The sequence below is a fragment of the Haematobia irritans genome, chromosome 4, assembly GCF_050003625.1.
Source record: "Haematobia irritans isolate KBUSLIRL chromosome 4, ASM5000362v1, whole genome shotgun sequence".
In the NCBI taxonomy this organism is placed as follows: Eukaryota; Metazoa; Arthropoda; class Insecta; order Diptera; family Muscidae; genus Haematobia; species Haematobia irritans.
In genome coordinates, this window is record NC_134400.1 from 162977629 (window position 1) to 163003887 (window position 26259).

The 26259-nt window shown below is 35.3% G+C and overlaps 1 protein-coding gene across 1 annotated transcript in view; it reads right to left on the minus strand.

Moving 5' to 3' along the window:
• LOC142236388 (hemicentin-2-like) overlaps positions 1-26259 on the minus strand; it is a 61446-nt gene that overhangs the window by 11857 nt on the left and 23330 nt on the right. Inside the window, exons 3-5 of the mRNA XM_075307625.1 lie at positions 25944-26154; positions 20722-20849; positions 13837-14005 (exon numbers count right to left, since the gene is read on the minus strand). Coding sequence (XP_075163740.1) covers positions 13837-14005; positions 20722-20849; positions 25944-26154 — 508 coding nt within the window. The remainder of the gene's footprint in view (positions 1-13836; positions 14006-20721; positions 20850-25943; positions 26155-26259) is intronic.

Consider the following 26259-nt stretch of genomic DNA (forward strand, 5'->3'; position numbering starts at 1 on the left):
CAGTAATCTAAAGCTATATGCTCCTAAAATTCGCTTACGCCTTACACAAAAAGCAGGACACTCACACAAGAGGTGTTTAATTGATTCCTTTTCCTCCACGTCATGACAGCTTATACAATAGTCATTATACTTCGCACCTATAGTTTTTGCAAATTCGCCTATCAGGCAGCGACCCGTTATAGCAGATATTAGGAGTGCTATCTGACGCCTTGAGAACACTAGCATATCTAGTGTGCGGTTTAAGTTTAAATGGGGCCATATTTGCTTGGTGTCGTTAAAACCCTTGCAATTTTCCCATCGAATATTGGCCATCATAACAGCCTTCTCACGCAGTAAGAGCTTGCAGGTGGCCAGAGGCATACTAACAGATTCTAGTTCCCCTGGAATATGTAAGGTAGTTCATAGCCTTGCTAACACATCTGCTTCACAGTTCCCCGGTATGTTCCTATGACCAGGCACCCATATTAGGTGAATATTGTACTGCTCAGCCATCTCGTTGAGAGATTTGCGGCAGTCTATGGCCGTCTTTGAGTTAAGGAACACAGAGTCCAAGGATTTTATTGCAGGTTGACTGTCTGAGTATATATTAATGCCAATATTTGTTGGAACATTACTTCTCAGCCAATTCACCACCTCTCTTATTGCCAATATTTCAGCCTGAAAAACACTACAGTGATTAGGTAATCTTTTCGCTATTCGAATTTCCAGATCTTTAGAATATACTCCGAACCCCACTTGTCCATTCAATTTGGAGCCATCAGTATAGAAATCTATATATCTTTTATTCCTCGGGGTCTGTGTACACCACGCCTCACTGTTGGGAATTAGAGTTTCAAACTTTTTGTCGAAAAGTGGTTTTGCCAGGGTGTAATCCACTACGTTAGGCACATCTGGCATTACTTTGAGGACCGAACTATGACCGTACATTTTTTCCGACCACAGCGATAGCTCGCGCAACCGCACAGCCGTTGTTGCAGCCGACTGTTTGGCCAAAATGTCTAAAGGCAATAGATGTAGCATGACATTAAGGGAGTCTGTTCCTGTCTTACTAAATGCGCCTGAGATACATAAGCTCGCCATACGCTGAACTTTATCTAAACAAGTCGGTTTCTGAAGTGCCGGCCACCAGACTACAACACCATATAACATTATAGGTCTAACCACTGCCGTGTATAGCCAATGCACAATTTTTGGTCTTAGTCCCCACTTTTTCCCTATTGCCTTTTTGCACGAGTACAAAGCTGCCGTGGCTTTTCTCGCCCTCTCTTCAATATTAAGCCTAAAATGCAGCTTCCTGTCCAAAATAACGCCAAGGTATTTTGCACACTCACCAAAGGGAATTTCAGTACCCACTAAGGAAATGGGCCTAACCTTGGGAGTTTTGCGATCTTTGCAGTACATGACTATTTCTGTCTTTGCTGGATTTACACCAAGACCATTATCTTTCGCCCATTTCTCAGTCATCCGGAGAGCTCTCTGTATAATATCTCTGATTGTGGATGGGAATTTTCCCCTGACTGCTAGCGCCACATCATCTGCGTATGCCACCACTTTTATCCTTTCTTTTTCTAGAGAAACCAGAAGGTTGTTTATAGCAACATTCCAAAGAAGAGGTGATAGAACTCCTCCTTGGGGAGTGCCTCTGTTCACATACCTTTGTATGTTTGCTTGCCCTAGTGTGGCTGAAATACGTCTCTTCATTAGAAGTTCGTCTAACAGCCTAAGTATACCTGGATCAACATTCAGAGTTGTCAGTTCATTTAATATCGAGCTCGGATAGACATTATTGAACGCCCCTTCGATGTCTAGAAACTCCACGATTGTGTATTCTTTGACAGATAGTGAGCTTTCAATAAAGCTGACCAGTTCATGCAATGCGGTCTCAGTAGACCTGCCCTTCGAGTATGCATGCTGTCGTTTCGAGAGCAAACCTGAATCCACGCTAGTTCTAAGATACATGTCTATCATCCTCTCCAGGGTCTTAAGTAGGAATGAGGATAAGCTGATTGGTCGGAAATCCTTCGCACTCGAGTGAGAGGCTTTTCCTGCTTTAGGTATGAAGACGACTTTTGTTTCCCTCCACTTTTCTGGAATATATGCTAAGTTTACACATTGTTTATATATCACCGTCAACCAGGGGATAATTCTTTCAGCCACTGCCTGTAACTCCGCCGGAGTAATTCCATCAGGTCCGGGGGATTTGAATGGTTCAAAGCTATTTAAAGCCCATTTTATTCTAGATTCCGACACAATTTCCTCGATAGGAAATGATCGCTGAGCCTCTGTTACACCGCCGGAACATGGTTCAACCGTCTGATTTCCAGGGAAATGTGTGTCCAAAAGTACCTCCAACGTCTCCTCACTGGACGTTGTCCAATTTCCCTCCGATGTTTTAATGAAACCTGGAGCGGTGTTAGTGGATGCTAGTACCTTCCGTAGTCTGGAAGCCTCTGACGTATTCTCAATACTGCTACAGTAATCATCCCAAGAGTTTTGTTGAGACCTTCTCAGTTCTCGTTTATATTCTCTCAGATTCATCTTGTAAGTGTCCCAATCCTCCGGAGCTCTTGTGGACTTTGCTTTGTTAAAGAGCTTCCTGCAGGATTTCCTCATATTACTTAACTCCGTAGTCCACCATGGCGGCCGATTTTTTCCCCTTGGCTTTCCTCTAGGGCATGCAGCTTTCAGTGAAATGTTGAAGGCCTTAGTAATCCGCTCCACTGCGTGTTCGATATCTTGCACAGTACTCATATTTGTCTCCGGCACTTCCGGTATCATCAAATTGAACGATTCCCTATACCTATTCCAATCAGCTTTCCTAACATTTGGCGGAAATATGGTCTTTGAAGTACGAACAGCCAATCTGAAACTGATGTAGCGATGATCTGAGAAGCTATGTTCCCTCAAAACTTGCCACTCAGATATCTTATCATTCAGTTCCGGAGAGGTCAACGTTACGTCCAAAACCTCTTGTCTGTTCCTGGTGACGAAGGTTGGTGCATCTCCCTTATTGCAAACTACCAGGTTAGTACGCAAAATAAACTCTATTAGCGACTCTCCCCTTGCATTAGTATCACTACTTCCCCAAATACCATGATGTGCATTTGCATCGCATCCCATAATGAGTTTTGTCTTTGTTTTTAGTGACTCCTCAACTAAGGTCTTAACGGCACAGGGTGGCATATCCCTATCATGTCCCATGTAGACCGAAGATACCCAATATTTGCATGTGGATATCTCTAGACTGGCTACGACAGTGTCTGCATTGCTCAATGAAGGAAGCAGAAACAAGTTTAGTTCGTTTTTAGCAATTATACATGCTCGATTTATATCGTTACCGGTATTATGCAAAAGTTTGAAACCCGAAGTGCTTAATTCACAGATCTTGTTCTAATATATGTATGGTTCTTGAATAAGAACTATATCTATGTCTCCTTTCATCAGGAGAACTTTTAAGGCAGCACAAGCGGCCTTACAATGGTGAAGATTTATCTGGAGGAACCGTAGAACCATCCAAATTTTCAACCACCGTCACATCAGCCGCTTCAATTGAGTCATCAAGGGCTTCCTCTTCACAGATCTCGGTGACTCTCGCAACAATCCGCGGTTCAGCTTTGGTGAGGCTTGAGCCTGTAGAAACTTCCCGCATATGATTTTCGCCATAGTCCGTAGGTTTTATGTCTCCTTCGGCTTCGCTAGGAGATTTTTTCACTGCTGACTCTACCGGAGGCTTGTCCGTTTCGGTATCCTTTGGCTGATCGCTTTTGTATACCTTCATATGGATATCATGAAAGCCATAACTTACGCGTCCTTGGTTCTGGGCTAGATGTGGCAGCGACTCTATGTTTAATATAAACACCGCATGTCGTCTTGGTCCATCCACCTCATCCAAACGACCAACCTTCCAATCGCCGGTTGGAAGATCTGGGTTACATTCTTTTAGTCTTTCTAGTATTGACTCAGGATCAGGAGGGTTTGCCGGTATCCATGCATGTGCTCTAGGTTTAGCCGGTATGTCTTTTTTATCGACTAACTCCAAAGCGGCTCCTTCCCAAACTTCACCAATTAGCATCAATGCAGCTTTAAAGCAATCCATAGACCTCTGGTCTGCAAAAGCTATTAACTTATATCGTCCTTGATACCATCCAGCATCTTGCCGTCGAGGACTTGGTCCGGGAAACTTTTTTCGCACCTCTGAGTAGACACCAGACATCGCGTTCTCAATTTCCCCCCATTTTTGCCTTGGAATCATACCGTCCAATGCTCCTTTATTAATAATAGCCATCACAAGGCTGTCTTTTGCAACTGAGGCAAACTATCTTTGATCCCGTTTAGAGGATGGTAGCTCATCCGGTGATCGTTCCCTTTTTCCAGCTTCAAGAATTCCTTGAGCCCATTTTAAGGAATCGCTTTGCTTAGCCGACAACGTGCTTGGGTCGACTGATCCTAATTTCTTTAGGATAAACAAAGCATTTCTTCGTTCCTTGAATCTCTTTCGAGAGGGATTGCCTCCTTTTGATGTCGTCACCTTAGAAAAGGTTCGACTTGCCAAAGTGTCACCGCCAGTCGACACGTCTACAGGTCGACTAATTGGGCCTGACTCTTGGTCGCTGCCCAAATTTATAAATTCAGTCGTTACCCGTCCACTGGGCCCTGAAGTTAGCAACCCAGTGGATGACTTTGAATTTCGCTGCATGGTGGTTTATTATTTCCACCACACGTGAAATTCGTAATAAGTACTTATTACGATGAAATACTCCGCTATTAGAAAACACGTCCGTTCAGTTCGACGGTTGAATAATAATCTATATGGCTATATGGAAGCTATACAAAAAGGTGGACCGAATCACTCCATATTCGGCACATTTATTTGTGCATCCAAAATACATGTGGATTTTGAATTTCAGTCAAATCGAATACAAATTGCGATGTCTAGAGGCTGAGGACCCAAATTGGGGATCGGTTTGTATGGAGGATATATCAAAATCTGGACCAATATTGCCCGAAATTGACCTGCCTGCAAACAAAAGGCAACTTTGGGCAACATTTTAGCACGGAAGCTTCTCTATTGAAGACTGTAGCGTGATTACAACCGACAGACGGACATCATTATATCGTCTTAGAATTTCTCCCTGATCGATATTTCGATGTGTTACAAACGGAATGACAAACTTTTTATACCCTCATCACTATTCTATGTTGGTGGGTATACTAATAATCACTGGTTGGTTGCCTTAGATAATGTTTTACCTACAAAATTCGGCAAAAAAAAAAAAATTAAACACAAATATCCAGAGGTTCACTTAGAGCTGAAAGGAAACTAATCAAAAAGTCGAAGACCGCAAACCCAAAAGCTCAATATTTTGCTAATGTGGACTATTTAAAATTTTTAGGAAGTTGAAAAATTGAATTTTTAATTCCCATTAAAATCTCTAGTTTAAACTTTTTTGACAACTCGAACAATTTCTCTAGCATGTTCAACTATAAAAGCAATGTAAAGCATTAACCATAATATAGAATTTTGAGAGAGAAAAAAATACAATTATGGAACTCCAATGAATAATAATTGCACCAGAGTTCAATTATTATGCAAATTTCATCCATAGTTTCGGTTTGTATACTCGTCCTGTATACGAAAAACTCTCAGCAATGCGGTGCAGTCATGGTCAGTGGTCAAAAGTCATACAGGGTCAATCGAAAAACCAGAGACTCATAATAAATCACTGCCATGAGATGTTTGCTTTCAAGTTAATGAGCAAAAATGCAAAACAAGGATCAGAAATTTCGTTAATCCTTTCACAAGCATACATCCAAAACTGACTATAGACATAAAGAAAAGTTTATGGAAATTTAAGGTATATTAACAAAGTTATTGCCGACAAACAAAAGTCAGTTTAAATATCCAAATTATAACCTAGGGACTGTAATGGAAGGCAAAAAATCGCATTTTCGACTTGTTAGACATTTTAAAATATCGACCTTCCAACTTTTTCAAAGATTGGAAAAATCGAATTTCTCTTAATCGACTTTTTGACTTTTTCCGATTATATCTAAATCAATTTGGATAATATTTTGCAGGTTTGATTGACACCAGAAAAGGTTACCGTGTGCTAAACTTGAGTAAGACCGTTATTAGGGGAAAATTTTGAAAATTGGGCGATACATAAAAATGGGAGCTATATCTAAATCTGAACCGATTCGGATTATATTTTGCAAGTTCGGTTGATATTGCAGAAGATTACCTTGTGCTAAATTTGAGTAAGATCGGTTAATAAATGGGCCACTAGGGTCAAAAATATGATTGTTAGGGAAAATTTTTGAGACTCGGGCTATGCATATATGGGAGCTATATCTAACAAGTTGGCTGATAAGTCCCCGGTCTGACACATTGAAGGCGTCGCTAGTATTAAATACATATTATTTTTATATAGTACCAACCATCAAATGATTCGTGTCAAAATTTAACGTCTGTAAGTCAATTAGGTTGTGAGATAGGTCGTCTTTTGTGAAGCAACTTTTGTTATTGTGAAAACAAAATTGAAAAAAGGAATTGTGTTGATAAAATACTGTTTTCTGAAGGGAAAAAATACGGTGGAAGCAAAAACTTGGCTTGATAATGAGTTTCCGGACTCTGTCCCAGGGAAATCAACAATAATTGGTATGCAAAATTCAAGCGTAGTGAAATGAGCACGGAGGACGGTGAACGCAGTGGACGCCCGAAAGAGGCGGTTACCGACGAAAACATAAAAAAAAATCCACAAAATGATTTTGAATGACCGTAAAATGAAGTTGATCGAGATAGCAGAGGCCTTAAAGATATAAAAGGAACGTGTTGGTGATATCATTTATCAATATTTGGATATGCGGAAGCTCTGTGCAAAATTGGTGCCGCGCGAGCTCACATTTGACCAAAAACAACAACGTGTGAATGATTCTGAGCGGTGTTTGCAGCTGTTAACTCGTAATACACCCGAGTTTTTCCGTCGATATGTGAAAATGGATGAAACATTGCTCCATCACTACACTCCTGAGTCCAATCGACAGTCGGCTGAGTGGACAGCGACCGGTGAACCGTCTCCGAAGCGTGGAAAGACTAAAAAGTCCGCTGGCAGAGGAATGGCCTCTGTTTTTTGGGATGCGCATGGAATAATTTTTATCGATTATCTTGAGAAGGGAAAAACCATCAACAGTGACTATTATATGGCGTTATTGGAGCGTTTGAAGGTCGAAATCGCGGCAAAACGGCCCCATATGATGAAGAAAAAAGTGTTGTTCCACCAAGACAACGCACCGTGCAACAAGTCATTGAGGCCGATGGGAAAAATTCATGAATTGGGCTTCGAATTGCTAACCCACCCACCGTATTCTCCAGATCTGGCCCCCAGCGACTTTTTCTTGTTCTCAGACCTCAAAAGGATGCTCGCAGGGAAAAAAGTTGGCTGCAATGAGGAGGTGATCGCCGAAACTGAGGCCAACTTTGAGGCAAAACCGAAGGAGTACTACCAAAATGGTATCAACAAATTGGAAGGTCGTTATAATCGTTGTATCGCTCTTGAAGGCAACTATGTTGAATAATAAAAACAAATTTTGACAAAAACAAGTAAGGAAAGTCTAAAGTCGGGCGGGGCCGACTATATTATACCCTGCACCACTTTGTAGATCTAAATTTTCGATACCATATCTCATCCGTCAAATGTGTTGGGGGCTATATATAAAAGTTTGTCCCAAATACACCGAAAGAATTTTCTTCGTAAAAAGAACGAAAAATTTCGTTAAAAGTACGAAATTTGTCATTGTTTTACAACCAAAGAAACTTTTCATTAAAAGTACGAAATATTTCGTACTTTTTACGAAGAAAAGTTCTTCCAAAATTTTCGTAGTTTGTAAGAAAAAAATTCGTACTTTTGATGAAGAATCTTCGTACTTTTTATGAAAAATCTTCGTACTTTTTATGAAAATGTTTCGTACTTTTTATGAAAAATGTTCGTAGTTTTTATGCAAAATTTTCGTACTTTTTATGAAAAAATTTCGTACTTTTTTCTGAAAAATGTTCGATCTTTTAGAAAAAAAAATTATAGTCGAAAGTGCATCTGGTTGTAGTTGCAAGTGTGAAAAATGACATCACTACTTTACATCTTAAGTTTTTGAATAATTTTTAGTTTTATTGCTTCACTTTTATTCATAGCGCGCTATCACCCAAATGAGAAGTAGCATAGACTTGCATAAAAAAATAGAATAAAGGAATACAATCAAGCACATTATAAAAGACAATTTAATGCCGCGAACGGAAATTTTACAACTTCAATGAAACTTCTTCGTTATTTCAAAGAAAATGTTTCGTACTTTTTATGAAGAAATTTTAACGCAGAATGTTTCGTAAAATATTCGTAAAAACTTCTTCACAAAATTCATGAAATGTGAAGAAAGTTTCGTTAAAAGTACGAAATTTTTACGAAGAAAAGTTAATGTAGAATGTTTCGTAGAAGTTTCGTATATTCGTAAAATGTTCTTCGTAAAATTTACGAAAATGAATGAAAATTTCGTTATTTTAATGAAGAATTCAGGAAAAATAGTTAATGAAGAATTCTTCGTAAAATTAACGAAGAGAATTCTTTCGGTGTACATACATTTAAATATCACTCGATTTGGACAGAATTTGATAGACTTCTACAAAATCTATAGACTCAAAATTTAAGTTGGCTAAAGGGTGATACGGTCAAAATTTGGTCAATATAAACTTGACGTATTTCTTTCAATTTTTCATTTAAAAAACCTGAACACCCCTCATTTTGAAGGTGTGTGTGTGTAGAATGTTGCTCCTATTTTGATTTTGGAATTTACTCTTCAGTTGTCAAAATGCCGTCCAAGCAAGAAGAGCAGCGTATCAAAATTTTGCTCGCGCATCGCGAAAATCCGAGCTACTCGCACGCAAAGCTGGCAAAATCGCTAAAAGTTGCCAAATCAACCGTTACAAATGTAATTAAAGTGTTTCGGAAACGTTTGTCGACAGCCAGGAAGTCTGGATCGGGCGAAAATCGAAAACCGGCAGCCGCTGAGACGACAAAGAGAGTTGCCGGTAGTTTCAATCGAAACCCTAACCTCTCTCTCCGAGATGCCGCAAATAAGCTGGGTGTATCGTCTACAACCGTGCATCGAGCCAAAAAAAACTAGCCGGACTATCGACTTACAAGAAGGTAGTGACTCCAAATCGCGATGATAAACAAAATACGACGGCCAAAGCGCGATCCCGGAGGCTGTACACGACGATGCTGACGAAGTTTGACTGCGTGGTAATGGACGACGAAACCTACGTCAAAGCCGACTACAAGCAGCTTCCGGGACATGAGTTTTATACGGCAAAAGGAAGGGGAAAGGTAGCAGATATTTTCAAGCACATAAAACTGTCAAAGTTCGCAAAGAAATATCTGGTTTGGCAAGCCAGCTGTACCTGTGGCTTGAAAAGCAGCATTTTCATAGCTTCCGGGACTGTCAACCAAGAAATTTACGTGAAAGAGTGTTTGAATAAACGTCTACTGCCTTTCCTGAAGAAACACGGTTGTTCCGTACTGTTTTGGCCGGATTTGGCATCTTGCCATTACGGTAAAAAGGCCATGGAGTGGTACGCCGCCAACAACGTGCAGGTGGTTCCCAAGGACAAGAACCCTCCCAACACGCCAGAGCTCCGCCCAATTGTGAAATACTAGGCTATTGTCAAGCGGAACCTAAAGAAGACCAAAAAAACTGCTAAGGACGAGCAGCAGTTCAAGGCAAACTGGCTTTCTGCGGCGAAGAAGGTGGACAAGGTGGCTGTACAAAATCTGATGGCAGGTGTCAAGCGTGAGGCCCGGCAATTCGGATTTGGAAAAGCGAAAGCCTAACTGAATATTTTTCCTGAATTTTATACTAATTGAACTTGAAAAAGAAATTTAATTTGATTTTTTAAATAAACGATTTCACCGAATTAAACGCGTTTTCCCTTGACCAAATTTTTACCGTATCACCCTTTAATGCACTAGGGTGGAACACAATTTTAGTAAAAAATATGGGAAACATTTAAATCTGAGGCAATTTTAAGGAAACTTCGCAAAAGTTTATTTATGATTTATCGCTCGATATATATGTATTAGAAGTTTAGGAAAATTAGAGTCATTTTTACAACTTTTCGACTAAGCAGTGGCGATTTAACAAGGAAAATGTTGGTATTTTGACCATTTTTGTCGAAATCAGAAAAACATATATATACACCGAAAGAATTTTCTTCGTAAAAAGAACGAAAAATGTCGTTAAAAGTACGAAATTTGTCATTGTTTTACAACCAAAGAAACTTTTCATTAAAAGTACGAAATATTTCGTACTTTTTACGAAGAAAAGTTCTTCCAAAATTTTCGTAGTTTGTATGAAAAAAATTCGTACTTTTGATGAAAAATCTTCGTACTTTTTATGAAACAAATTCGTTCTTTTTATGAAAATGTTTCGTACTTTTTATGAAAAATTTTCGTAGTTTTTATGAAATAGGTTCGTACTTTTTATGAAAAACTTTCGTACTTTTTTCTGAAAAATGTTCGAACTTTTAGAAAAAAAATTATAGTCGAAAGTGCACTTGGTTGTAGTTGCAAGTGTGAAAAATGACATCACTACTTTACATCTTAAGTTTTTGAATAATTTTTAGTTTTATTGCTTCACTTTTATTCATAGCGCGCTATCACCCAAATGAGAAGTAGCATAGACTTGCATAAAAAATAGAATAAAGGAATACACTCAAGCACATTATAAAAGACAATTTAATGCCGCGAACGGCAATTTTACAACTTCAATGAAACTTCTTCGTTATTTCAAAGAAAATGTTTCGTACTTTTTATGAAGAAATTTTAACGCAGAATGTTTCGTAAAATATTCGTAAAAACTTCTTCACAAAATTCATGAAATGTGAAGAAAGTTTCGTTAAAAGTGCGAACTTTTTACGAAGAAAAGTTAATGTAGAATGTTTCGTAGAAGTTTCGTATATTCGTAAAATGTTCTTCGTAAAATTTACGAAAATGAATGAAAATTTCGTTATTTTAATGAAGAATTCAGGAAGAGTAGTTAATGAAGAATTCTTCGTAAAATTAACGAAGAGAATTCTTTCGGTGTAGGAGCTATATCTAAATCTGAACCGATGTCAACCAAATTTGGCACGCATAGCTACAATGCTAATTCTACTCCCTGTGCAAAATTTCAACTAAATCGCAGTAAAAAATTGGCCTCTGTGGTCATATGAGTGTAAATCGGGGGAAAGCTATATATAGGAGATATATCTAAATCTGAACCAATTTCAACCAAATTTGGCACGCATAGCTACAATGCTAATTCTATTCCCTGTGCAAAATTTCAACTAAATCGGAGCAAAAAATTGGCCTCTGTGGGCAAATGAGTGCACGCAAAGAAAAAAAACGTTTGGAAAACGTGTACCGAAAACGTTTTTCTTTTGTTAGAGTTTTTTGAATTACTTCGAAAATTTTAAACTTTTATCACCAAAAAAATTCGTTTGTTACAAAGTTTTTATTTTTTCAATAAAAAAAGTTATTTTTGAAACAACAACAGAGTCCATTTCGTTTATATCAAACACTGTTCTTTTCTGACTTTTGGTCTTTAATAAAACACATTTTACAGTTCAAAATTTAATATAGTACAATGTAATGTTGAACATTTTTTCAAAATCTTCCGAACATATGTAGAATGTATGTAAAAAAAAAAAAAAACATTGGTCGAAGCAGGGATCGAACCCACGACCCTTGGCATGAGAGTCAGACGTAGCAACCACTGATCCACGGTGCCAAACTAAATGTTTGTTTCTGTTAAATAAACTTTGTTTATTCGGTTCGTGGGCGCCGCAAGCTATGCTATATAAATATAACTTATATGGATAATTATCTATTGATGACCATAACAGGTACATAGCTCAGTGGTTAGTGTGTTGGCTTACAAAGTGCATGGTCCGCGGTTCGATTCTCCGTCCAGGCGAAAGGTAAACAAATTTTAAAAATTTATAAATTCGTATAATTTCTTCTACATTGTTGGTATTACAGGAAAAGATGTTAAGAACTAAAAAAACTAGTGGATGTGAGAAAGATGTGAGGGAAAATGCAATTAGCAAGAAAAATTTTTTTTTAGTTAGTCTTTATAAAATTGTTGTTACATCCTGGAAAAGAATAAATGTTTATCACAAAAAGTATATACTTTTCTTCCAAATACACTTCCTTACAGCGAAAAGCAAATAAGAAACGAACTTTGTTTGTCTAAAATTTCGTTTGGGAGGAAAGTATTATTTTTTTGCGTGTGTAAATCGGGCGAAAGCTATATATGGGAGCTATATCTAAATCTGAACCGATTTGGCTGATATTTTGCAAATTTTTCGCGACTCTCAAAATATTCGGATGTACGGAATTTGAGGAAGATCGGTTGATATACACGCCAATTATGACCAGATCGGTGAAAAATATATATGGCAGCTATATCTAAATCTTAACCGATTTTTTCCAAAATCAATAGGGATCGTCTTTGAGCCGAAACAGGACCCTATACCAAATTTTAGGACAATCGGACTAAAACTGCGACCTGTACTTTGCACACAAAAATACACCAACAGACAGACAGACAGACAGACGGACATCGCTAAATCGACTCAGAATTCAATTCTAAGACGATCGGTATACTAAACGATGGGTCTCGGACTTTTCCTTCTTGGCGTTACATACAAATGCACAAACTTATTATACCCTGTACCACAGTAGTGGTGAAGGGTATAAAAATATGTTTTTTCTTTGTTAGACGGGGACTTATCAGCCATCCTGTTATATATGTATCGTCTGATTTTCAAAATATGTGGCCATAATACTCTTCTCATTGAGACTCGCATGTAGCTCTTGCATAATTATATTGGCCGATTTTCACAAATTGGGATATATTACACACACTACTTGAGCGATTTCTCCGTTTTATACACTAAACCACATAGTGGACAGGTTACAATAACTTTGATCTGCCAAGAAATGTAGCTACCAGCAACATTGATTTTAAATATATCAGAATCACCTCCTATGTCGAAAGCTCATAAATAGGCAAATCGGATAAAAATTCGGATATCTAGATGCTCAAGAATTCAAATTGCGGTGCCTAGAAGTCAAATCGGGAACTCGGTCTACATGCACCCAGAGAAGGAATATGATCACCTCAAACATGTTTTGAGAGCAAAATGTTATTTTTGGATGGTGACCATGTAACATGGTTTTCGCAACCATGTTATTTTATCGGAAATCATGTATCTGATTTCGGCAAGCAGGTTATATTTGATGAGAAAATAACATTTTAGTGACAAACATGTTACATGGTCACCATACAAAAATAACATTTTGCTCTTAAAACATGTTTGAGGTGATCATATTCCTTCTCTGCGTGTGGGGGGTATATCAAAATATGGACCGATACACACCATGTACGACGTACTTATATGTAGACCCAAAGAGTTTGCCTCTAGATTTTGCAAGGATCCAGAAACGGTCATTGGAGTTGATCCAAATTTGCACTACTTTCGGATCACAAGTTTTTTTGCTGGGTTTCAAATACAGACTCCGCTCAGTTTTCACATATAACCAATTTTCAGATATATGCAGTTTGCTTACTTCAACCACTATTGATTAAAATTACAATTTGTTTCAATCTCTGATACAGTTTCCACCTGGTAGTTTTTAAATTTTCCTTTATTCTGGTAAAAGCATCACCTATGTTGTGGTTAATCTCTGTTGAATATCTCTACTACTGCAATGAATAAAATTTTTATTTGTAACGATAGACACTTACCACTCAGTACATGCACTCGAACACTGGCCACATCCGCATTTGATGGAGCACATGAATATTTGCCCGAGTCTGCTAAATCTGCATTTTGGATCAGAAGATATGATGTGGTTACATCCCCTTTCTCAGTTATGACTGAAACACCACCTCTTGTTGAATCGTAGTTGATGACCTGAAAATGAAAATGGAATGAAATTACTATGAGAATGATGAGTTATTAGGTGTAGTTATATTGGGAAGATAGGAAATGACATTCTATGGTTCATTATATGGAGAATCTTATAGGTTTGTTTGGAGTCTCCGTTCTCATGTGCCCGTCTGGCTGAAATTGCAACTTCTACCAATTTTTAATCGAATCTCCTACACAAAAAAAAAAATAAAAACTGTAAATATGGCCGAATGTTCAGCCAGGACGAATCTTATGTACCCTTCATTATGGATTGCGTACAAAGTTCCACTGCTACCCCGACCGAATTACTTCGGCCACCTTCATTAAGATATCTACTAAATTTTAACTTAGTCCATGCGACCAAGCCGAATTTTGTGTATCCTTCACCATGGATTTCAATGGTAAGTTTGTCCATATAGGAACAAAGAAATCGCCCTTAAATTAATTGAAATAATGAATCTTTAGATCTAAGATAAAAGCGCTTCACATACAGGCTAAGACTTATTATGCTAAATCCTCAAGAATTTTTGATTAACGTTTTTTGTTTTTTGGAATTAAGAAAACAGTTATTACTTGGAAGTATCCGAGAACAGAGAATGAAAATCCGATAAATGAGATCTGTTTCCTAATTTTATTTTTATTCATCCTAGATTTAAAGTACAAAGGTTCTAGAAAATTGATGGATAAAATTTAGTAGTTTTTTTCTATCCGAAGTTAGCGTAATTTCAACAGACGGACGGTCTTTATTATGCCTGGGAACAAAAATATTACCAAAATATTTTCCAAAATATTTAAAAAGTTGATTGAAGTTGGATTTTTTTTTTCAATTAATAAATTAATTGATACAATTAACTTTTCAATCACGATAGAAACATAAGTTAATTAAGTCAATGATTGAAAATTTCAAAATTTGTAATTAAAAAACTAATTGACACAATTATCTTTTTAACTCTTTAACTCGGAAGTCACTTAAAAATGTGATGGAAATTTAGCTAAAAATGAATTTCTATTTTTTAATCAAACTAAAAACACTTACGGTAATTTTCATGTACCTCCGTTAGGCTTGAAAAATGGAAATATCTTTTCCCTGGTTAATATTAACTGACAATTTTTTTGCAGTTAAGTTCCTAACTGGCATATGGAATATATAGGCAAGATGACGGGTATGTTCATAGCACGGTTTAAAAGTTCGTTAGCTAACTAGCATTAACGGAACTTCATGAAAATGGGGGTTAGTCAGTTAAGAAAATAATTGAAAATAGTAACGTTTTTAATGAAAAATTTAACTGAGTTTTGCAATCAACATCAATTAACTTTTTAATTGAATCAATTAAAAACTTTTCTGAAATTTGCTAATGAAATCAATTAATTTCTAATCAACTATTTGTTAATGCTCAATTAAAACTGTGATTGATACTATCATTTTCGTGATTGAAACCATTTCAATTAAAAATTTTATTGGATCAATAAATTTCGTGATTGAATCAAAAAACAAGTATATACGGCCAGAAGTTCGGCCAGCTCGAAGCTTATGTACCCTCCACCATGGATTGCGTAGAAACTTCTTCTAAACACTGCCATCCACAATCGAATTACTTGGCATGCGCTTGCCGATGGCAAGGTATCTTAAAACTTCCTAACACCGTCTTCTAAATTGTAAGTAAGTCCATACGTGGTATATATTAAATTACCAAAATTTACTATAGAAATAAAATTTTAACAAAATTTTCCATAGAATTAAAATTTTGACAAAATTTTCTATAGAAATACAATTTTGACAAAACTTTCTAGAGAAATAAAGTTTTGACAAAATTTTCTATAGAAATGAAATTTTAACAAAATTTTCTATAGAAATAAAATTTTAACATTTTCTATAGAAATAACATTTTGGTAGATTATGTTTGGCTCGAGAGGCAACCATGATTATGAACCGATATAGACCAATTTTTGTGTGATTGGGGATTGGCTATATATAACTATAGACCGATATAGACCAATTTTGGTATGGTTGTTAGCGGCCATATACTAACACCACGTTCCACATTTGAACGGATCGGATGAATTTTGCTTCTCTAAGAGACTCCGGAAGTCAAATCTGGGGATCGGTTCATACACAGAAAAAAAAGTGTCTCGTAAATTTAAGAAGATTTTTACAATAATTTATTACAAGAATTTTCCAGAATTTTAGTTCATTTTTCGTATCTTCAACGAAAATTAACTACTCGAAAGGAAATTTTACAAATTCTAAGTAACAATCGTTTAGTTCATGGCCTACAAAATACGATGGAAATTTCCTTAAAAAATTTCTTAACAGGTAGTTAAAAATTCGTTTGTCATGCTATAAAACTACTTGTGAAATGTAAAGTATTTTCTAAATAATAAGTGCAATTTACTATAAGATTTTTTTGTACGAGAAAATATTTTTTTACGAAAAATGAACTTAAAAGTGGATAGCAATTTCTTACTGACAATTCCTATAGTTAATAATTGTTGGTAAAAAATTACCCAATGAAATATTTTTAGTTCACATGTAATTAAATTTATAGACATTTTCGTCAAAAATGGTAGATAACATTTCATGAAAATTTTGCAAATTTTAAGTTAAACGTTTCATCGTTCATAAACTGGTGTGCCTTTACGAATATTATTCTTAGAGTAAATTGTCAGCAGATGCGATGAACTAATGCATAGTACGGAGATCTTTATCGACATAGTGGAATGTGATTAATGTAAAGATAATGTTACTTGAGTTTTGTTGTGTATACATGAGCGTGGGGTTGTTTTTATTTTTGTTCATTTAGTGGTTTGTGTGTGTGTGTGTGTGTTTGTTATTCGTGGATAGTTTATTTGGCTGGATGAGGTGTTGTTTTCAATAAAGGCACATGTGTTTTTGTTGTTGTAGGAATGTTTTGGCTTTGCTTGGTTTTGTTTGGCATGCTTCAGTTGTATAGTTGGCGTTGGCGTGGGCTGTTGCATCTTTTAAGCATGTATACAACAAGGGAATATAAAGGCATGGAATATTTTGGATTTTTGAGACATATATTGGTGTTTGTTTATTAAACCTTTTATAATATTTTATCGGTAGTTTAAAAAAAAGTTATTAAGAATATTTAGGAAAATATGTTGAAATTGAAAGTGTATTGAAATTTTTATTATTCAATGTAAAAAATTAATATTCAATTCCAGATGAATTTGGAAAATTTTTGTAATATCTCAGCGTATAGTTTATTCATAAATTGGTAAGTATTTTTTTAATATGGCTTTCTTTTGAAAAGAATATTTTTTATGTATATTATTATTTGTTAATTATTTTTTTTTGGAAACCAGTTTAATGTTTTTCTTTGTTGTAAAAGCGATATTTAATTTCAGAGCAACTCCAGACGGATTCAAACAAATTTAAAAAGGTAGAGAATTGGTAAGTTTTATATTAAAACTTTGGCTTTATTTCAACTAGAATATTTACGTTTTTGTGACCTTTTTATCATCAAAATTACAGGTTTTTAATACCTTATTTTAGTATTTCTTTAATCAAATGTTTTGGAAACCTATGTAATTTTTTTAATGTAAAAACAAATATTTAATTTCAGAATAACCCTTAAAAATTTGGACACATTTTTAGTACTCCTTTGCCTGTAATTTAATAGTGAATTGGTAAGGATTCTTTAACTTTCTTTTAACCCTCGACAGTCATCCTTATTTTTTGTACATTAACGTCATCCTTTGTCATTTTGACTACGGCTGATTTCAAGACGCTATAATTTTCATCGTGAGCGAAAAAGTGAACAAACTTCAATTTATATTCTTATTCAATTTTTTTTATGTAGTATGAAACAAAAATTCATAAAACGGTCGAATTAGTATAATTTAAATTTACCATTTCCCAATAGACTAAAATGCATTTTAAATCGAAAATGAAATTATGTGTCGTCATTTTGACGAATAATGACTGTCTAGGTTTTTTTAAGCATATTATTATTTTTTTCATTAGATTTTTTGAAAACCTATTTAATAATTTTATTTAATGTAAAAAATAAATATTTAATTTCAGAGTAACCCAAATAAATTTGGACAACTTTTTATATCTCCCCTCAGCATACAATTTAATAGAGAATTGGTAAGTTTTATATTAAAACTTTGGCTTTCTTTCAACTAGAACATTTATTTTATTATATACTTCACATCGATAACAACACATTTTTATGAGTTTATTTAGAATACTTCATTATTTCTCTAATTGTTTCAGGTACACATTTAATGAGATACGTTTTCCAAAGAAAAGTAGAATTCCCTACACCATTTGATAAAATGCCCCCACATATGGTATGGTAAGTTACAAGCTAAAATGAAGAATTAAAAATTATATTTCATTACATGGTGTTATTTTTTAACAATTTCCATTTTTGTTTCCATTTTTTCCAGCAAGATATGTGAAAAATTTCCTACGATGAATAAAAAAAGGATAAGTCAAAATGTCCAAACAGCGGGTTCAAATTAACTACTCTCTGTTCTACGTGGTCATAATTTTTATTCACAAAAAACATTGTATTAAGAACTTTAATCATAAGTTTTTATAATAAAGTACTTTTGCTTAAAGAAAGTTTAATTTTAATGTATGAAAATTTTCATAATTTTAAAACGGTTTGTTGTTCCTTTAATTATTTAATTTCTCTGTACTGTGGAATGATTGATTGAAAAATAGTTTAGTTGTCGACATTTTAAAGAGACTGTTAACCAATTTTTATTATCGGGTTTCCCAAAAAATAAGCAAGTAAACCAAAATAATACTGACTTTTTAACTTGGTAGGGGTATATAAATCTTATGGTGTTGTAAAAATGAACTAAACTACAATGTTATAGATGAACTAAAATTTAATAGAATTATAAACTAGATAAGTTGAAAAAAATCTTAAGGGCTAAATCATGGTCAATATTACTACAGTTTAGTTCATTTTGCAATGGAAAAGGGTTCACTGTTTTTTCAGTGTATGGGGGCTATATATAATTATCAACCGATGTGGACCACTTTTTGCATTGGTGTTAGGGACCATATACCAACATCATGTACCAAATTTCAGCCGGATCGGATGAAATTTGTTTCTCTTTGAGCCTCTGTAAGCCAAATCTGGGGATCGGTTTATATGGGGGCTATATATAATTATGGACCGATGTGGACCAATTTTAGCATGGTTATTAAAGACCATATACTAACACCATGTAGCAAATTTCAACCGGATCGGATGAAATTTGCTTCTCTTTGAGGCTCCGCATGCCAAATCTGGGGATCGGTTTATACACTGAAAAAAAAGCATGCCCGGTTCCAAAGATTTTGTCTTTATTGTAAAAAATTTGGTATTGATTCGGAGCCAAAGAAGCGGAGAATACAAGTAAGGATACTTTTAAGACACAATTCTCTTTTAAATTTGGGTTTTGTGTACTGCTTCAAGGAAGCAAATTTTAAGTTTTCGCTTTTTCAGCTTTTTTTCTTCATATTTTATCAAAGTCCTTTAAAAACTAGTTAACGACAACTTTATTTTCAAAATTAAGACTCGACTTCCAGTAGAAATTATGCTGTGTTTCAAGTAAAAAACTTCTTTAAAATAAAGTTTTGAAAAACATGTCATATATTTTTCATCGATTTTTTGCTTTGTAGTCAAGATACAAAAAGACAACTAATTTAAAGACAATTTCATTAAATTGAAAGAATATTTCTGAATTATTAAGGTCAAGTTGACCTTAGTCCAAACATTTTTTCTTGCATGTTATGATACCCATTTTTAATTCAAATAACTTAATTATAAGGACAATACGACTTCATTGAAAAGTTTATCGACTTTTGGACAAGGAAAAAAACTTTATATTAGAGAAATGCGTCTTCTATGCTAAGCAAAATTTGCATTCGTATTTTAAAGACACGAAATATTTGACCTCACGACAATATTTTTTCAGTGTATGGGGGCTATATTATTATGGACCGATGTGGACCACTTTTTGCATGGTTGTTAGAGACTATATACCAACACCATGTACCAAATTTCAACCGGATCGGATGAAATTTGCTTCTCTTAGAGTCCTCGCAAGCCTAATTTGGGGGTCCGTTTATATGGGGGCTATACGTAAAAGTGGACCGATATGGCCCATTTGCAATACCATCCGATCTACATCAATGGCAACTACTTGTGCCAAGTTTCAAGTCGATAGCTTGTTTCTTTCGGAAGTTAGCGTGATTTCAACAGACGGACGACTCAGAATTTCACCACGACCCAAAATATATATACTTTATGGGATCTTAGAGCAATATTTCGATGTGTTACAAACGGAGCGACAAAGTTAATATACCCCCCATCCTATGGTGGAGGGCATGAATTTTTTTTTTGTGTGGTTGAGATTTAGATAAAGCTTCGATGTGGTTAAAAAAATTCGCTACTACAAGGCGGGTGATATTATGGATATGATCGACACTTTAGTAGTTTTTAGTGCCAACATTACTCTCTAAAATGCCACAGGCACAAAAAGGCAATGTAGATTTCAGTGGTCACTTGCAGTTTTTCAGCCATATATATGGAAGGAATTTCATATGTCTAAAATTTCATTTCTGAGGAAAATATATTTTTTTTTTGGCGTTGGTGGTCCCGCCCGACTCTTGATCTTATTTACTATGAAATAATAAAAGGTTTGGTAAACGATCCACATTAAATACGGTACAATATTATCACACTTACCTCCTCATGATGGTACCAAAAAATATACGCTGGTGGTTCGAGACTGAATTTTACTGTGCATGTTAGATTTATGGTACTTCCTTTGTCAACATGGAAATCTGGCCCACCATGAATATTAGCTGTTGGCACTGAAAAAAAACCAAAGAAATTGTCACAAAAATTAAATGAGGAGAATAATTAGTTTGCAATTCGATAGAAAATGTAACTAAACATCGACAACTAACAACATTCAAAGATTTGGGAAAAGAGGGTCACAAACGTTGTTCTTTGTTAAACTTTTTTTATAGTTTTGTCGAAAAGTTTGGTTACAAACTTGTTATATATATAAAATTTTATTTGGGATATATATAATAATTTTTATTATACCCTTCACCACTACTGTGGTACAGGGTATAATAAGTTTATACATTTGTATGTAACGCCGAGAAGGAGTAGTCATATACCCATCTTTTAGTATACTGATCGGCTTAGAATTAAATTCTGAGTCCATTTAGCGATGTCCGTCTGTCTGTGTGCAAAGTCCAGCTTGCAGGTTAGGTCCGATCGTCTTCAAATTTGGCGTAGGGCTCTTTATCGACTCAAAGACGATCCCTATAGTTTTTGGAAAAAATCGGTTCAGATTTAGATATAGCTCCCATATATAGCTTTCGCCCGCTTTACACTCCTATGGTCCCTGAGGCCAATAGTTTGTTCCGATTTACGTGAAATTTTGCACAGGGAGTAGAATTAACATTATAAATATGCACACCGAATTTGGTTGAAATCGGTTCAGATTTATATATAGCTCTCGCCCGATTTACACTCCTATGGATCCTGAGGCCAATATTTTGTTCCGATTTACATGAAATTTTGCACAGGGAGTAGAATTAACATTATAAATATGCACACCGAATTTGGTTGAAATCGGTTCAGATTTAAATGTATCTGTCATATATGCACTTATATGGCCCCAGAGGTCAAACTATTACTCCGATTTACTTAAAGTGTTGCACAGAGAGTAAGACTATCACATACCAATGCCAAATTTGGTTAAAAACGGTTCAGGTTTATATATAACTCCCATATATATATTTCGCCCGATCCAAATTCATACGACCACGAAGCCAAAGTTTCATTTCGAAAATTTTGAAGTTTTGCACTGAGAGTTCAATTAAAATTTTAGCAACGTGTGTAAAATTTGATCAACATTGGCTCAGAATTAGACAAAGGCCCCATATATATGTTCTTCCGATTTAGCAATTATGATTCAAATTTACCTATACTCCAATTCGTATATATCGACCTATAAATCATAAATGCAGATTTGCGAAATTTTATGCAATTTAAATATTTCCAGTATTTTTTTTTGTAACATTGTGGTCCGTACCGGTCATTAACCAATTTAAATTTTTAGTATAGACATTTGGTGAAAGTTTAAAAAGTTTTGTCCAAATCCGTTCATATTTAAATATTTGTATGTGAGAATATAAACCTTTATAAATAAGGCTCTTAACAAATTTGAAGGTGTTACAATGGTATCAAAAATGTTGGTATATATATTGGTGAAGGGTATAATATAGTCGGCCCCTCCCGATTTTAGACTTTACTTACTTGTTATACCCTTCACCACTACTGTGGTACAGGGTATAATAAGTTTGTGCATTTGTGTGTAACGCCAAGAAATAGTGATCATAGACCCGATTTGAACTTATATGGCCTCAAAATCCAGAGTTTTGCCGTGATTTGCTTCAAATTTCTCACAAGGGGTACGTTTAGTAGTATAGGTAATTGTGGCAAATTTGGTTGAAATCGGCTCAGATTTACATATGGCTCTCATATATATCTCCCGTCCGATTTGCACTCATATGACCAGGTGGGCCAAAGTTATACTCCCATTTACGTGAAATTTCGCATAGATAACAGAATTATTATTCTAACTATGCATGTCAAATTTAGTCAAAATTGGTTCAGATTGTATATAGCTCACATATATACACTGAAAAAAAAGCATACTCGGTTCCAAAGATTTTGTCTTTACTTTAAAAAATTTGGTATTGATTCCGAGCCAAAGAAGCGGAGAATACAAGTAAGGATACTTTTAAGACACAATTCTCTTTTAAATTTAGGTTTTTTGTACTTGCTTCTAGGAAGCAAATTTTAATTTTTCGCTTTCTCAGCTTTTTTTTCTTCATATACTATATAAGTCCTTTAAAAACGAGTTAACGGCAATTTTATTTTCCAAATTAGGACTCGACTTCCAGTAGAAATTATGCTATGTTTGAAGTAAAAAACTTCTTTAAAATAAAGTTTTGAAAAACATGTCCTATATTTGAACGATTTTTTGCTTTGTAGTCAAGATGCAAAAAGACAACAAATTTAAAGACAATTTCATTAAATTTAAAGATTTTTTCTGAATTATTAAAGTCAAGTTAACCTTAGCCTATAAATTTTTTCTTTCATGTTTTTAAGTCAAATCACTTAATTATAAGGACAATACGACTTCATTGAAAAGTTTATCGACTTTTGGACAAGGAAAATAACTTTATTTTAGAGAAATGCGTGTTCTACGCTAAGCAAAATTTGTATTCGTATTTTAAAGACATGAAATCTTTGACCTCACGACAATATTTTTTTCAGTGTACGTACACCAGAGTTGGGGAAATATGGTAGACTATTTCATATTTTAGACCCATTTCAATGGGATTTTCCTCCAATTGACTGGATAGTTTCCTCAGAGAATACAACTATGGCTAAAATTCTCACACTTTACACAAAATTCTGTGATGATTTCCTCATATCTTAGCCATATCCTACACAATGCAATGCCAAAATTTCCACAGAACGGATGAGTTTTAAATAAGGCTCCAAGTCGCCCGACTAGACCAAATAATATATCACAACCCACACTTGACCACATATCTTGGCGAGATCTAACCAATATCCTTGTAAAATCGCCACTGCTGAGTAGAAAAAATTGTAAATATTACTCTAATTGTCCTATATCTCGAATACATATGTATCGCCTGAAAAATCATAAATCTATTTGTACAATTTCATTAAAATTTCTCCCGCTTCATATTTCCCATATTTATACCCTTCACCACTACTGTGGTACAGGGTATAATAAGTTTGTGCATTTGTATGTAACGCCAAGAAGGAAAAGTCTGAGACCCATTGTTTAGTATACCGATCGTCTTAGAATTAAATTCTGTGTCGATTTAGCGATGTCCGCCTGTCTGTCTGTCTGTCTGTCCGTCCGTCTGTCTGTCTGTCTGTCTGTTCATGTATTGTTGTGTGCAAAGTACAGGTCGCAGTTTAAGTGCGATCGTCCTCAAATTTGGCATGGGGTCGTTTTTTGGGACAAAGACAATCGCTATTGATTTTGGAAAAAATCGGTTCAGATTTAGATATAGCTGCCATATATATTTATCCCCGATCTGGTCATAATTGGCGTGTTTATCAACCGATGTTCTTCAAATTCAGTATATCCGAATATTTTATGAGTCTCCAAAAACTTGCAAAATATCAGCTAAATCGGTTCAGATTTAGATATAGCTCCAATATATATATTTCGTCCGATTTAGACTTATATGACCACAGAGGCCAAAGGTTACTACCGATTTTCGTGAAATTTTGCATAAAGAGTAGACTTGACATTCTACCAATGCTTGGTAAATTTGATTGAAATCGGTTTAGATTTAGATATAGCTCCCATATATATCTCTCGTCCGATTTAGACTCATATGCCCACAGAGGCCAAAGTTTACTACCGATTTACGTGAAATTTTTCATAAAGAGTAGAAGTAACATTCTACCAATGCTTGGTAAATTTGATTGAAATCGGTTCAGATTTAGATATAGCTCCCATATATATCATTCGTCCGATTTAAACTCATATGACCACAGAGGCCAAAGTTTACTACCGATTTACGTGAAATTTTTCATAAAGAGTAGAAGTAACATTCTACCAATGGTTGGTAAATTTGATTGAAATCGGTTCAGATTGAGATATAGCTCCCATATATATCTTTCGTCCGATTTGCACTTATATGGTCTCAAAAGCCAGAGTTTTGCCGTGATTTAGTTCAAATTTTGCACAAGGAGTACGTATAATAGTATCGCTAAGTGTACCAAATTTGGTTGAAATCGGTTCTAATTTAGATATAGCTTTCGCCCGATTTACACTCATACGACCACAGAGGCTAATTTTTTGCTCCGATTTAGTTGAAATTTTGCACAGGGAGTAGAATTAGCATTGTAGCTATGTGTGCAAAATTTTGTTGAAATCGGTTCAGATCTAGATGTAGCTCCAATATATAGCTTTCGGCCGATTTACACTCAGAGGCCACAGAGGCCAATTTTTTGATCCGATTTAGTTAAAATTTTGCACAGGGAGTAGAATCAGCATTATAGCTATGCGTGCCAAATTTGGTTGAAATCGGTTCAGATTTAGATATAGCTCCAATATATAGCTTTCGGCCGATTTACACTCATATGACCCCAGAGGCCAATTTTTTGCTCCGATTTAGTTGAAATTGTGCACAGGGAGTAGAATTAGCATTGTAGCTGTGCGTGCCAAATTTCGTTGAAATCGGTTCAGATTTAGATATAGCTCCAATATATAGCTTTCGGCCGATTTACACTCATATGACCCCAGAGGCCAATTTTTTGCTCCGATTTAGTTGAAATTGTGCACAGGGAGTAGAATTAGCATTGTAGCTGTGCGTGCCAAATTTCGTTGAAATCGGTTCAGATTTAGATATAGCTCCCATATATGTGTTTTTCTGATTTCGACAAGAATGGTCAAAATGCCAACATTTTCTTTGTAAAATCGCCACTGCTTAGTCGAAAAGTTGTAAAAATGACTCTAATTTTCTTACACTTCTAATACATATATATCGAGCGATAAATCATAAATAAACTTTTTCGAAGTTTCCTCAAAAGTGCTTCAGATTTAAACGTTTCCCAAATTTTTACTAACATTGTGTTCCACCCTAGTGCATTAGCCGACTTAAATTTTGAGTCTATAGATTTTGTAGAAGTCTATCAAATTCTTCCAGATCGAGTGATATTTAAATGTATGTTTTTGGGACAAACCTTTATATATAGCCCCCAACACATTTGACGGATGTGATATGGTATCGAAAATGTTGATCTACAAAGTGGTGCAGGGTATAATATAGTCGGCCCCGCCCGACTTTAGACTTTCCTTACTTGTTTTTTTTTTTTTTTATATGACTTACCCACAACATGGAGATCCACGAAATAACTGTGTACGGGTTGAGTTGAGATTTGACATTCGTAGACACCAGCATCACGTTTTTGCGCCCATTTTATTTGTAAAGTCCAATCGTCAGATTCACTGTGACGTATGGCTTGGAAACGTAGATCAGTAGTGTAAGTGTAGGTACCCACGGTAAGGATATGCATATCTCGATGTCGTATCCAAGATACCTGAAAATAAAATTGTTTATAGAAATAAAATTTGGTCGAAATTTTCTATGGAAATAAAATTTAGATCAGATTTTCTATAGAAATACATTTTTGATAAAATTTTCT